At 39.0% G+C, this 14,593-nt stretch overlaps 1 protein-coding gene across 1 annotated transcript in view; it reads left to right on the top strand.

The window, feature by feature from the left end:
* The first annotated feature begins 958 nt into the window (after positions 1-958).
* The window catches only part of GPR137C (G protein-coupled receptor 137C), a 70,467-nt gene continuing 56,832 nt past the window's right edge, over positions 959-14,593 (top strand). The window contains exon 1 of the mRNA XM_012663824.1: positions 959-1,402. Coding sequence (XP_012519278.1) covers positions 959-1,402 — 444 coding nt within the window. The remainder of the gene's footprint in view (positions 1,403-14,593) is intronic.

Here is a 14,593-nt window from a genome sequence, read left to right as displayed (position 1 = left end):
CGGGGGTGAGCTAGACGCCAGAGCTCGGCCGTGCAGCCTCTGCTAGAGGAAAGCCACTTGGTCTGAATCCCCCTTTCTGCAGGCAGAAACCACAGCCCCAAGCCTCAAGGATCCGCGCCGCCACCTACCTGCCCGAGACATGCGTGCAAGACCTGCGGGCAGGGACCCGGGCAGCCCTCCTGCCGCCAAACCACGGAGAAGGATGCAGAAGGCGGGGTCGCGCCAGGCTAGCCAGGCAGCCGGGAACCGCTTCGCCGACCGGTGAGAGCGTGGCGTTCCTGCTCTCCGCGCCTGAGGCCGCCACCTGCCCAGCGGAGTCGGCCTCCTGGGCAAAAAACAACCCGCAAGGCTCCTCCTTCTCCTCGTGCTCCCTACGTGAGGGAATCTCCAACCAACGGGAAGCACATGGGGCGGAGCAAGAGCCGCCCCTGGTGTCAGACGAGTGCCGAGTCCTCCCGCCGGCGCGAACGGGCGGTGCAATAGCTGGGCCAATCAGCAGCGTGGGTGGGGAGCAGAGGCAGGGAGAAAGCAGAGAAAGAGGATACCCAATCAGATCTCGGGGTCCCCGAGCGACTGGTTCTGCAGCCAGTGGCCTTCCGAGCACGGCGTTCAGGGGGCGTGCCAGCCTGAGCCAATCGGCGCGAGCCCACAGTGCGGAGCGAGCGCCTCAAATGCTCGGGTTTCTCAGCTGATTGTCTCCAGCCGAGAGTTGTTTTTTGCAGCTACGGAGCCGAGCCGCAGCAGGAGGAGCCGAGACCCTCGGGGGGTGGGGGGAAGAGGAGGGGGGATCGGGGGAAGCCGCGGCCGCTCTGCGCGGGACTCCGAGTCCCGTCACGGCGCTTCCTGGGGTTGGAGGCTGGGGTGGGTGGGGGGTAAGGGGACAGTCCTTCCCCTCGACGGCGGCTCTGAGTCCGGCCCCTTCCTTCCCGCGCTCCCTCGCCAACCCCCTAACCCCCTCATGAGGGTGTCGGTGCCGGGTCCCGCGGCCGCTGCCGCCCCCGCGGCCGGCCGCGAGCCCTCGACGCCCGGCGGGGGCGGCGGAGGCGGAGGCGCCGTCGCTGCTGCCTCAGGCGCCGCGGTGCCGGGCTCCGTGCAGTTGGCGCTGAGCGTCCTGCACGCCGTGCTCTACGCCGCGCTCTTCGCCTTTGCCTACCTGCAGCTGTGGCGGCTGCTCCTGTATCGCGAGCGGCGGCTGAGTTACCAGAGCCTCTGCCTCTTCCTCTGTCTCCTGTGGGCAGCGCTCAGGACCACCCTCTTCTCCGCCGCCTTCTCGCTCAGCGGCTCCTTGCCCCTGCTCCGGCCGCCCGCTCACCTGCACTTCTTCCCCCACTGGCTGCTCTACTGCTTCCCCTCCTGTCTCCAGTTCTCCACGCTCTGTCTTCTCAACCTCTACCTGGCGGAGGTAAGGCGGGAGGACCAGCATGCGGGGCCCGGGCGGGTGAGCGGGCCGCCCGGATCAACTCCCGCTGAGGACCGGCGGGGGTGGGGGTGGGGGTGGACAGTGAGGGGCGGACTCGAGACCAGCATGGGGAAACTGAGGCATGCCTGGAGTGTGCGCCAGTGTTTTCGCCCTAAACTTAAGCCGCTGATTGACTCGGTTCCTGAGGTAATTTGGGGGGGAGCGAGTGAGAATGTGTGTGTTCTGTAAACTTAAAACAGCAAGACAACCCTTTGTTCGATGTTCTGGCCCTCTAAGGTAAGGTGTTGGTGGCACCAACAAAGTGGCATCGCAAGAAGTAGCAGCCCCAGTACCTCTGCCGAAGCTGGACTGTGTTGAGGGAGGTTGGATGCTGAGGTAGCAGCAGCTCTGCTGAAGCTGGACTGCTGCCAGCCATTACGTCACCAGGCAGAGAGAGCTGTTCCTCTGCTATTGTTGCTGCGTTTCTTTTATTAGAAGCTTATATTCCCTCTTGCATCTGCTTTCCTGTGGCTCGATAAGCCTCACACAAATTCCGTTTGATAGTTCCCCAGCAGGGTTAATGATCAATAACCAATGCTGAGGTTCAGTGTAAGGACCTCCATAAAGCCCTTAATGTTTGTCCCAGTTGCTTCATGCTTTGGAGATTTATTCTACCTCGCATAGCATAGTCTTTTTTGGGAGCTAATTAAGAGAGAAATACTAGCTTAACCTGTGCCTATTGCGGAAACAAATCACACTGCTTTTGCAATAACTTGCTTAATATCTGAAACCTAATCACACCCCCTTTCTCTTTTATGGGGAATTGCTGGTTGGATTGCATTGTTCTGCAGCGCTTAGGTATTTGACCCATTTCAAACAGGTTTGGGAGTGTAAGGTTGTCATGTGTGTCAGCTTGTGGTATTTAAGCCACAGTATTTTGAGGGTTGCCCCCCAAAATTTCCCTTCCCCCAAAAGAAAAGCTTGAGGAAGGGAGGAAGCAAGGTGACATCATATGCTTAATACTGACTAATATAGAACAATATTGGTCTATGCAGCTAATCCTCTCAAAGGCTATTGGAGGCGATGAGAATTAATGTAGTTCCAAGCAAAAGTAAAAAACATTTGAGGCAGATTGTTTATATTTCCTGCATAAACCAACCCTTTTTCTTTTAATAAATAGGAAGTAGAATGCATAATTTTAAAATCACAGTTATAATTCTCCTGTTTAGCACATTAAAAAACAATAGTTGAAATATTAATAGTAACAAAACTAATTTAACTTTAATTCTTTTCGTTCTCCATCCTTTGGGAGCCTAAACAATACAATGACAAAAATCCAAACAGTAAGAAGCAGAAATAAAAAGGGTGGGTAATCATAAATCAGATAATCATGCCATAGTCACATCACTTATTTGAGGATGTTCTGATCTTCTAGTTGTTTAAGCTATTATTAACACTTCTGTCCTTTATGGTTAAACTGATACATCATATTCTTCCTGCCACCATTTTTGAATGTTAGTGACTTGTCATCACTGAAGCCTTACTCTAGCTTCAGATCTAGTAGTGAATTTACCTGAAACTGACTAGCAATCTATGCCTTGAACATCAGATAACTTGGTTTTCCCTATACCCTTAAAAAATCATTTTAATGATTCTCTGTAAAATAGTTGGTAGACATTTCATAAAGTGGATAAACATTCTCTTTACTTCTTGAGGTATAACACACCATGAAGTGCCCAATCTTTAATATACAGCTAGATGGAATTTTACATATATATGCTCATGTTACCACCACCCAGATTAAGATGTAAAGAATTTTCAGTGTCCCACAAGATTGCCTTGTACCCTCTCCCAGTCAGTATCTCTCACCCGGAGGTAAACAAAGTGGCTAAAGACTGTCACAATAGGAAAAAAAAATCTATATTTAAGCTTAAAATTCTAAAAGTACGCTTCTACAGCATAAAATACACAGAGGATCTAGATTGGGTCTTCAGACTTCTGATTGCTAATATTCCAAGCTAGTGAGGAAGAATTTAAAGTCTAAAAGTCCTCTGTTAAATGAATCTTTTGTTTGTGTGTTGTAATTTTTTAAAAAGCAATAAAACTCTATTAACCTAGAAAATATAATTTGGAAAGAAGCTGGGCTAAAGCTTTTTTCTTTTGCAGTGTCTCCTAGAATGGGTGTGGATTGTTTGTCCCTGTTTTTTTATACTCAAACTAAGAATTTTAGGATACATACCTGTACCTAAAAGAACAAATTTTTGACTTTTTGGAAAACCTGTTTAAAAAGAGAGATCTTAGCCAGAAATTGTTTCCCTATTCATTAGAAAAAATCCACAGGAACCTGAATTTAATAGTATTAGAATTCAGATTTTTATATCAATTCCAGGCAACTAGAAATACTTCCCATTGATCATTCTGAATTAATGAAGCTTTTCCTAGTAAGTTCTTCATATTATAGAAAAGCGGTAAAAAAGTCTATGTGGTGACAAATATTAATACAAGACTTACTTGATATTTAATATTTTAAACCAAAAGCTTCTATATCTTTTTTGAATAGTTGTGCTACTTGATTACTAACTTACTCTATCTTTACTAGTTGTCATATTAAATACCAATTCCATTTGACTTTTGACTCGTTTAAAGCATTTGTTGATCACTAATTAAAAGTAATTTTAAGGACTTAGTTATAAAGAACCACAGATCAATATAAAAATAGTCTGTAAAGTAACTATTACTACTTTGAACACATTTTGGTGAGTGCTCTAAAACTCATAAAGTTTTTGAAAAGTTAAGAACTGCCTAAACCACTTTCTTTTGGTGGCTACATTCGAATGGAATTGAGATAAGGGGAAGTAGCTTTTTCTGAAACAGTTAGGCTTCTCAACTTCTCATACTTAACCTCCTAGAAGCAGATAGTTGAGGAGAAAAAAAAAAAAACCTGTACACTAATCTTAAAAACACGTATATTGAACTTTTTCTGGCAGGATCAGTAGAACAGACAAGGGTTCACACTCCTGTACTTCTACCAGAGGAAACTTCAGTCTTTAAAACTGATGCTATCCACCATCAGAACATGTAGAAGGACTTAAAATGAGAGTTGGTAGTATACCATCTTTGGAGTGCTGTGGTACATGACAGAATCAATGAGTTCATCTTTGACATATTGACATTTTTTCCTTTTATTTGTAATACAAGTGCCAGTTGCTTAATCAGGATAAAATATAGTGACTTAATCACAATGCCAAAACAACTAGGAAAATTAAATTCAAAATCTTAACTCTTATATCCGTGGATGCTATTATAGTCCCTGCTAGTTGGATGTATTTTTCCAAAGATTGATGGCACTTGAAATAACATGCAATTCAACTTCTAGGTACATTCATTTTGTTATATTCTGTGATTTCCTACAAAAGTATTTTCAGTGCTTAAAATGGAAATTCCTTGAGGATAGAAGTTATTTTATCAAAAAAAGTTATTATATTTTTAATCTCATAGCAACTAGAACAGTGGTGATTATATTATTGAATGATAATATAAAAGATCTAGAAAATATTTAGCCATCTAATATGTGGAGGTTAATTTTATTTTGATGGACATTTGAGGTAAATTATTCATGTACTGTCTGGAATCTTTTCTGCCTAAAAGATTCCATATAATATAGAGTTTTGCTTAACAAACCTATTTTTATATCATGGCAAATGGCCCATAGTAATTAGGGCTTTGCTAATTTGGTTTCAACAAATTCTACTAAATAGAAAAGTCTGTAACAAGTTTCATATCATGAGTCATTTACTAATAGTGGAAATAGTGGTTTAGTGCAGTGTTGACTTTTATCCATAACTGTGATTATAAACTGAATCAACTAAGCTGTGTTTTATTTGCTAACTTGATCTTATTTTTTCTGAGACTGTGAGGCCAGAGTTCCATATACGTATCTATGGCAAAAGACATCCCTTATATTTTATGAATTTAATATTTTCAAAGCAGCTTATGACATTTATCTTCACAACTCCCATGAAATATGTAGAAGGAAGGGTGTGATTTGTCCAAGGTTACATGGCTAATATGTATCAGATGTGAGACTACTGTATAGCTCAAGTGCTATAAAGTCTTGTCAGGTAATCTCTTCCTATACCACAAACTTTCCTGGATACCATTACTTTTTTGCTTATTATTTAGTGCTCCTCTAACATGCTTTCCCATTTTTACACTGTTTCAAACCTTTTCCACTATCTAGAAAACCCGTTATTCTCCCTTCATCCACAGCACATGACTCTTACCTCCTACTTTAATTAATTAATTTACTTATTTTTAGAGACAGGATCTTGCTTTGTTGCCCAGGCTGGAGTGCAGTGGCTCGGTCATAGCTCACTGCAGTCTCAAACTCCTGGGTTCAAGTGATCCTCCCAGCTCAGCATCCCAAAGTAGCTGGGATTACAGGCATGAGCCATCATGCCTAACTTACCTCCCAGTGTAAACAAGTGTAGAAGCCAGGGCCATCTGGCTGACCAGAGACTCAGAGAAATGCATAACAATGCTGCAGAGAGTATTTAATCTTTTTCAATGCATGATCGAACAGGTAAGGAAGGAAATTCCTCAAAGGCCAGAAACTACAAAAACAAATGCAGAATGATAAAATACCACAGATTTTTGACTTGGGGATGAGAGTGGTTATCAGCTGTTTCCTGCTAGCCTACCATCCAGATTTTAATTTTATGTACTGGAGGTGTAGGGAGGTGATATTGCAGCCTGTACCTTTTGGTGAGGTCTAATTGAAGACCTCATTCCCTCTAGCACAATACCAGAGTCATTAAAGTGTACACCTTCAGTGGTTAAAGTAGGAAAATAAGCAGGTCCTCAGAGGTTGATAGTGGGATTTGTGACTGTCTCTGCCTTGGCTCTGGGTGAAGAGGGTACAAATTGAGAAAAGAAAAATCTTCCCTGAGAGTGCACAACAAGCTTGTTCTCACACAGGTTGAAGCCTGAGTTCACATCACTTCTATGATTGGAGGATGGGGAGGTCGGGAGATCCAACCTGAAAAGTAACGTTATGCTTACTTGATAGTAAGCTCAAGCTCCCGAAGGGAGCAAATGCAAATCATCTGTGGAAGAAGGTTCTTTAAAACCAGAATCCTGACGAATAAAATTCCAAGAAACATGAGCTCAAAATTAACAATCACTGGGAATCTTACCTACAAAGATTGCAGATATCAGAATTATCAAATACATAGTATAAAATAATTATTCACTTATATAAATTAAGAAATTAAACACTTGAAATATAAAACTCAAAATTGACTGGCACATTTGGAAATTATTATGTTTTTATTTGTAGAGATGACCCTGTAGCCCAGGCTGTCTTGAATTCCTGGCCTCATGTGATCTTCATGCTTTGGCCAGGCATGAGGATCACTTGAGGTGGCTGGGATTATAGGCATGAGCCACAATGGCTGGCCCATAATCATTTTTAAAAATGAAAAAGAAACTGAAATGGATGGTTAAACAGATTAAATAGTTAAAAAGAAATTAGTGAACTAGGTGATCTCAGAAAAAAATCACCCAGAGAAATAACTGATTGATTATATTTTAAATCGTTTAAGAGAGAATTAGGAATGAACAGGTCTAACACATGTCTAACTGAAATTTTAGAGAAGTTATTCAAAGGGATAATGGCTGAGAGTTTACCCTAATTTACGAAAGACAGCAAGTTTCAGAATCAGAAAGCCTAGTCAGTCCAAGACAGGCTTTGTGAAAATGAACACAGAGCAAAACTTCAGAACACCAAAGAGAAAATATTTTTAAAGCAACTAGAGAAAAGATATTACAAAAGAATAAAAAGTGTAGTGTTCAACAACTAAGGAATCCAGGAGACAGTAAAACACCTTCAGAATGATGAAAGAAAGTAACCTGAAACCTAAGATTCTTCCCATAATGAAACTGCCAACAATAAGGATGAAATAAAAGCGTGTGGATACAAAAACAGTTTGTTACTAATTGATCCTCACAAAAGAAGATCTAAACAATAGATCTTAGAAAGGTCTAAAATACAGGAAGGAATGGTGAGCAGAGAAAAATGTTACGTAACCTGGTAAATATAAACAAGATATATGTATGAAATAATTTCTAATTTATAGGAATAAAAAAAATTGAGAAAACCAAAATCTTGTACAACAGCATAGAAATAAGGAAGCCAAAATAACAGGGTTAAAGCATTGTAAGGTCCTAGTGTCATTTGGAGGAGTAAACATTATAAGGTGCTAGTGTTTAGTTAAACTTTAGGTTGAATATACCTTTCAAAAGAAAAGCAAAAGTATATCACTTTCGAACTATGAGAGGGAAATGAAAATGGTGATAGGATGAGGGTAGAGCTTGTCCACAACATGGTAACAACAAAAACAACAACAACAAAAAAAATCTTGAGAAAGATCAAATTAATATAGCATGAAAATAAAAAATAAAATATTCCAGTGTCATGAACTTAATACTCTAGCATAAACAAAATGTGTCATACTTCATTTTAAAACAAGTTCAGCTATATGCTATTTACAAGAGACACTCAATACAAATAAAGGATAAAAGTATAGGAAAACGAGATATTATGCCATGTTAACCAAAAGAAAACAAAAATTAATAGAACTTCAAAGAGAAAACAAACCTAATGTTTTATTGGAAATTTTAACATCATTGATCAAGGAAATATGGATGTAGATCAATATGGAAATACCCAAAAATGACCATTTATAGAACACTATAAAAGTATACCCAACAGCAGGCTATATTTTTTAAAATTAACATTTGGAACATTTTTAGAAATTGACCACATACTGGAGCATTAAAGCAACACTCAACAAATTAGAGGTAATCAGACATAATGACTGAGACCATAACTCAACCGCTTACCAGCTGTTAGACCTTGGGCAAGTGACTAAACTTCTTTGTACCTGTGAACTTCTCTGTGCCTATAACCCTATTTCTAAAACTGTGGATAATAATGTCTACCCCATAGGATTATTGTGAGAACTGAATGATACCAAAATCAGATGAAGGCACTATGAAAAATAATTACAAATATTTCTTATGAACATAGATGCAAAAATCTTTGGCAGATCTACTCAAATAATAAAAGGATATTACAAATAAGTTTTATGTTAAATATATTAAAAAATCAGTATGACAAACTATATTTGCTGTGTAAAGTAGAAAATCGTATGATCATCTCAGACACAAAAAAGACTTTGACAAAATTAAACAGCCATAGATGATTTTTTAAAAAAATTCTAGCAAACAAGGGAAAAGTGGGGAACTTCCTCAATCTAATTAAAAGCATCTACAAAAAATCTACAGCCAATTTTATATTAATACTTAATGATGAAAGGTTGAAAGTTTATTTCCTGGGACAAAGTACTTCAACATTGTGCTGGAGGTCCTAGCCATTGTAATAAGGCAAGGAAAAAGGTTTAAAAATTAGAAGTAGGCCGGGCGCGGTGGCTCACGCCTGTAATCCTAGCTCTCTGGGAGGCTGAGGCGGGCGGATTGTTTGAGCTCAGGAGTTCGAAACCAGCCTGAGCAAGAGCAAGACCCCGTCTCTACTAAAATTAGAAAGAAATTAATTGGACAACTAAAAATATATAGAAAAAATTAGCCGGGCATGATGGCGCATGCCTGTAGTCCCAGCTACTCGGGAGGCTGAGGCAGGAGGATCGCTTGAGCCCAGGAGTTTGAGGTTGCTGTGAGATAGGATGACGCCACGGCACTCTAGCCTGGGCAACACAGTGAGCCTCTGTCTCAAAATAAATAAATAAATAAATAAATAAAATAAAAATTAGAAGTAAAATTGTCTTTACTTGTAGGTGACATGATTGGTAAAGTCAAAAATCCTAAATGAATCTACAAAAAACTGCAAGAATAAATGAATTTAACAAGTTTGCAGTATATAACTATTTTATGTACTAGCAGAAAACAATTGGAAAATGAAATATAAAAATGATTCTACTTACAATAGTGCAAAAATTAAGATATTTAGGAATAAATAATAAAAGATGTGTAATACCTCTGCAATGAAAACTACTAAACATAGAAATTAAAGGCCTAAGTAAATGGAAAAATATACTCAGAAAGGCTCATTATTTTTAAGATGTCACTTCTCCCCAATTTGACCTATACGTTCAATGTATTTCCTATTAAAATCTTCACCAGTTTTTTGGTAGCAATTGCCAAGATGATTTTAAAATATATGTGGAAATACTAAGCTGAAATAATTTTGTAAAAGAAGAACAAAGTTGGAGGATCACACTACCTGATTTCAAGACTTACAAAGCTACCATAATCAAGACAGTGTAATACTGGGAAAAAAGTAGACATACACATCCATGGAGCAGAATAGAGAATCCAGAATTAGAACCACATTTATATAGTCAACTGAATGTTTTACAAAAATGCCAAGGTAACTTAATGGGGAAAAGAGAGTTTTGTCACAAAAGGTGTTAGAATAATTGGGTATTCATACGGGAAAAAATGAACATTGATTCTTACACTATAAAGTCTACTTAATATAGATCCTGGACCTAACTGTAAAAGCTAAAGTTTGTAGAAGTAGACAGGATGAATCTTTGTTTTCTTACAGAAGACAAAAATTTCTTAGGAAACAAAAAAGCATGAACCAAAATTGACAAATGAGACTATCAAAATTAAAAACTTCTGTATTTCACAAGACAAATATTGAAAAGGCAAGCCACAGACAGGGAGAAAATATTTACAGCACATATATCTGGCAAAGTACATGTATCCAGAATATATGAAGAGCTCTTAGAACTCAATAATGAAATCTAATAAAAATGGACAAAAGATTTGAACAGACACTTCACAAAAGAAGATATATGTGTGGCCAAAAAGCATACGAAAAGATGCTTAAGACTACTATCAGGAAAATGAAAATTACAGTCACAATGAATTACAACTAAACATCGGCTATCAACACTAAAAAGGACTGACCATACCAACTATTGGAAAATATATGGATTAATTGGAACTCCTACACTGATGCTAGTAATGTAAAGTTTACATTTTGGAAACAGTTTAGCAGTTTTAAAAAAGTAAGACATAAACCTGTCATAAAATCTAACCATTATAGGAGCCAGATGTGGTGGCGTGCATCTGTCATCCCAGTGTACTCTGGAGGCTGAGGCAGGAGGATCACTTGAGGTGGGAGTTGGAGACCAACCTGGGCAGCATAGCAAGACCATGTCTCAAAAAAAGAAAAATGATAACAAAAACTTGTGGAAAAAATCTACCCATTATACTCTTATATATTTACCCAAGAGAAATGAAAGCATATCTTCACACAAAAACTTGAATATGAATGTTCATAGTAGCTCTATTCACAATAGCCCAAAACTGAAATTAACCCAAATATTCATCAAAAGTGAATATACAAAATATGGTAGGTATATCCATAGAAAGGAACACTACTCAGCAGTTAAAAAAAAGGGACAAACTACTGACACAGCAACATGGATGAATCTCAAAATCAGTATGCTGAATAAAAAGAAGTCAGACAAATACTAGCTCACAGTATATCGTTTCATTTATATTAAATTTTAGAAAATGCAAGCCTATGGTCATAAAAAGCAAATCACTAGTTCCCTGGGGTCTGGAGCAGAAGGGAGGATTTACATAAAAGGGGCAGGGTGAAATTTAGTAGGTGTGGAAATATTCTGTATTTGTTGTGATAGTTTTTATAGGTTGTATACTTCTCTCAAAACTCGGAATTGTACACCATAAATGTATGCAGTATGTTTACATAAATTATACCTCAGTGAAATTGATCACCTCAAAATTTCAGGGCTTTATTTGCAATTCATTCTAAGAATAAAAGCTAAAGTAGGGAAGAAATGTAAAAAGCACAGCTCCATCATTTATCAGCTCTGTGTAACTTGGTAAAGTTACCTGGGTATATATTGTTTAACTTCTTTGTGCTTATTTCCCTGTTTATAAAAATGAGAACAATAACAGTACCTTTCTTATAGGGTTATTGTGAAGATTAAATTATATAATTGATATAAAATCTTTAGATTGGCTACATGGCATATAGTGGTGATTGTTAGCTATAATTAAATTTTGAAGAATTGGGCTTTTATAGACTACATACTCCTTAAAAATAATAACTTGTAAAGGTTCATTTAGAGATTTTTAGAACACTTAAGAACACATGTAAAGGAATAAATCACAATGGAATTTAGAAAATACTTAGAATGTGATAATAAAAACACTACATATCAGAACTTGAACAATGCAGCTAAATTGACATGCAGAGGTAAATTTCCTTAAATGTTTACATTAGATAAAAAGCTGAAATTTAACAAGCTAATCATCTAATTTATGTTACAAAAAGAACAACAGAATAAATCCAAAGGAAACAAACAGAAGGAGATGAATGTAAAAAGTAATAAAATAGAAAAAACACAATAAAGTGGTTTGGTAAAGCCAAAGTCTACCCCATACCTTTCTTCATAATCAAACTTCTTCAGAGGTGACCATTTATATATCACCATTTTCTCACTTCTCCACCCACTCTAATCTGCCTTTGTCCCTTCACTCTGCAAAATAGCTGTTGCCTGTGGCTCACGGTGACTTTCTTGTCAATGAGTTCATTAGATATTTTTCAGTCATCATCCAGATTGATCTCTCAACAGCAACTGACTCCCCATATCTTTCTCCTTAGCGCATTTCCATTGGCTAACACATTGAATCACACACTCCTGATTTTTTTGCTACCTTACTAGCTTCTTTTCAAGCTTGTCTGCCTCTGGTTTGCCATCAGAGAGGTTGAGATTTCTAAAGACTTAAGCCTAGAATCCCCTCTTCTTTCCAAGTGATCACATCCATTTTCATGACACCATAGCACTTAAAAGCAGATGACTCACACACCTATATCCAATCTTAACCCAGATTGTTCCTCTGAGCTCTGGGTCTCCAGATTGTACCCTTATTTGGTATCTCTTTCAGGATGTCTGAAGCATTGATTCAACATGTCCCAAACTGAGTTCATGATCTTTCCTCCTCCCTCCCCATCCCTCACCTATCTCCATCAAAACCTGGTTTTCCTCTTTTGTTCCCCATTTCAGTGACTGGCACTGCTATCTAGTTATTTATATAATTCAGAAACCTATGAATGAGGTCATTCTTGATATTGCCTTCTCCCTCATACCTCATATTCACTCTATCACCAAATCCTATGTTACCTCCTAACATCTCTTAAGTCCATTCATGTCTCCCCATCACAATAACTTAGTTCAAGCTACTAGCATCTATTGCCTAGTCCATGGCAGTTAGCCTCCTAATGAATGTGTCTGTATCCTATGATCCCCACAGGTCCATTCTCCACAATTTTGCCAGAGTTATCCTTTTAAAACAAAAATCTAATTATTAAAAACTCCATGCCCAAATGCCTCCACTGGCTCTAGTTACTCATTAGGATAAAGACACTTTTATACATATTACAATGCACTTCATGGTTCCAGCTTTATCTCTTACTGTGCTCCTCTTTCCTCACCACTCCACCCACACTAAACCATTCATTTAGTCCTTTGTACTTGCCATATTCCTTCTGCCACAGAGCTTTTCCATATTCTTTTCTCACTGCTTAGAATGTTCTTTCCTCCTCCTTTGCTTAGTTAACTTGTTAGAGCCGGTTCCCCTCGGCCCCAGGAACAGAGAGGCAGAGTCACCGAGGCTGCAAATGGCAAAGGAGTTTATTGGCTAGCTCGAGCTAGGGTCCAAGTCCCAGAGCACCAACGCAGTGGCCTCTTCTAGGGCTTAGGACCCCGCCTTGGGGTAGAGGTTCAGCTTTTATACCTTTTTCTGTTTTACACACGACACACAGTTTTCACACTGCACGCTGGGCACACCTCTCCCCTCCCCTCCTTAGTTCATTGGTTCCTTTAAAAGTGGCTGATCGTGTTGGCTCCTGATTGGTTCCTTTAAAAGTGGCTCCAAGCCTCGGGATTTTCGCACCGGTGCCAATTGTGGTCAGCGTCATTTCGGGGGAAAGGGCGGCGTCGTTTTGGGAAAACCGAAACTTAGGCCTACTCCAGGAAGTTCAGCCTGTCATGGAGTTACTCCTGCTCTTATTCCTGTTTCTGATTAACTGCATTTAACAAACAACTAAAAGCGAGCACGGTCACAGAAGCAAATAGCATCAGTTAGAATCAGAGAGAGCACACTTTTCTCTAATCTTTAATCTTAAACAATTCATCTCACACAAAGCAAAGTATATTCTCCTACTATCAATTCCTGTTTTTCAAACTCTCAACTCCAAAATGACGCTTCTTCAGGGAAGCCTTCACCCAGCTATCCAAGTAGATTAGATTCCAAAATTATAGACTAGCAGAGCATCATGCTCCTCTCTTTCATGTATCACTTGAGCGGTTGCAATTTTATATTTGTGTGATTTCTTTGTGTAAGCTTACCAGATTGTAAGCACTATAGGAATAGGGACAAAGTCTGTTTTGCTGTATCCCTAGTATCTAATTTAATACCTGTCGTGTGTTAGGTGTTCAATAAATACTGAATGAAGTCCTTATTCACCATATCCAAAATATCATAGGGGGTGGAATCCCTGAATATATAAAATATATATATATATATATATATATATATATATAATTTCACAATAGAACTTCCTTTACCCTTCTTTCCTTTCCCATTTATCTACCTCCTCCTCTTAGAAAAGAAAAGAAAAGAAGAGAAGAAAAGAAAACTGCTTTTGTTAAAACAGGCATCTCAAACTCAAATGCCTAGAGGGGCCTGGATGCTACCATCTGAGAGAGAATAGGGAGTGCTGGTGATCATGGTGAATCAGAGAGTACATATTTAAAGAAGAAAGCCACATTAACAGAAATTTGGATTTCTTAAAATGGGAAATCTGCTTTTTAAATAAAGACAGGGGATTCAAGTATTGTTAAAAATACTGTAGGCTAACACTGAATAAGATAACCAAAACATTTTTGTGGATCAACCCAACCCATGGGCTATGATTTATGTTTTCTCCTCCTCCTCCTCATCCTCCTCCTTCCTCTGTATTCCTTTAAGGAATAAAACAACAAACATAATCTTGTATTTATAATTTTCATGTAATGAAACTTAATTACATTTAATAGCTATCAAAGTTGGTTAAAATGAACTCTGAATAAT

The sequence above is a fragment of the Propithecus coquereli genome, unplaced genomic scaffold, assembly GCF_000956105.1.
Source record: "Propithecus coquereli isolate 6110/MARCELLA unplaced genomic scaffold, Pcoq_1.0 Scaffold83, whole genome shotgun sequence".
Taxonomy (NCBI): Eukaryota; Metazoa; Chordata; class Mammalia; order Primates; family Indriidae; genus Propithecus; species Propithecus coquereli.
Note: the sequence above shows the minus strand (reverse complement) of the source record. Positions and strands in the feature narration are given on the sequence as shown.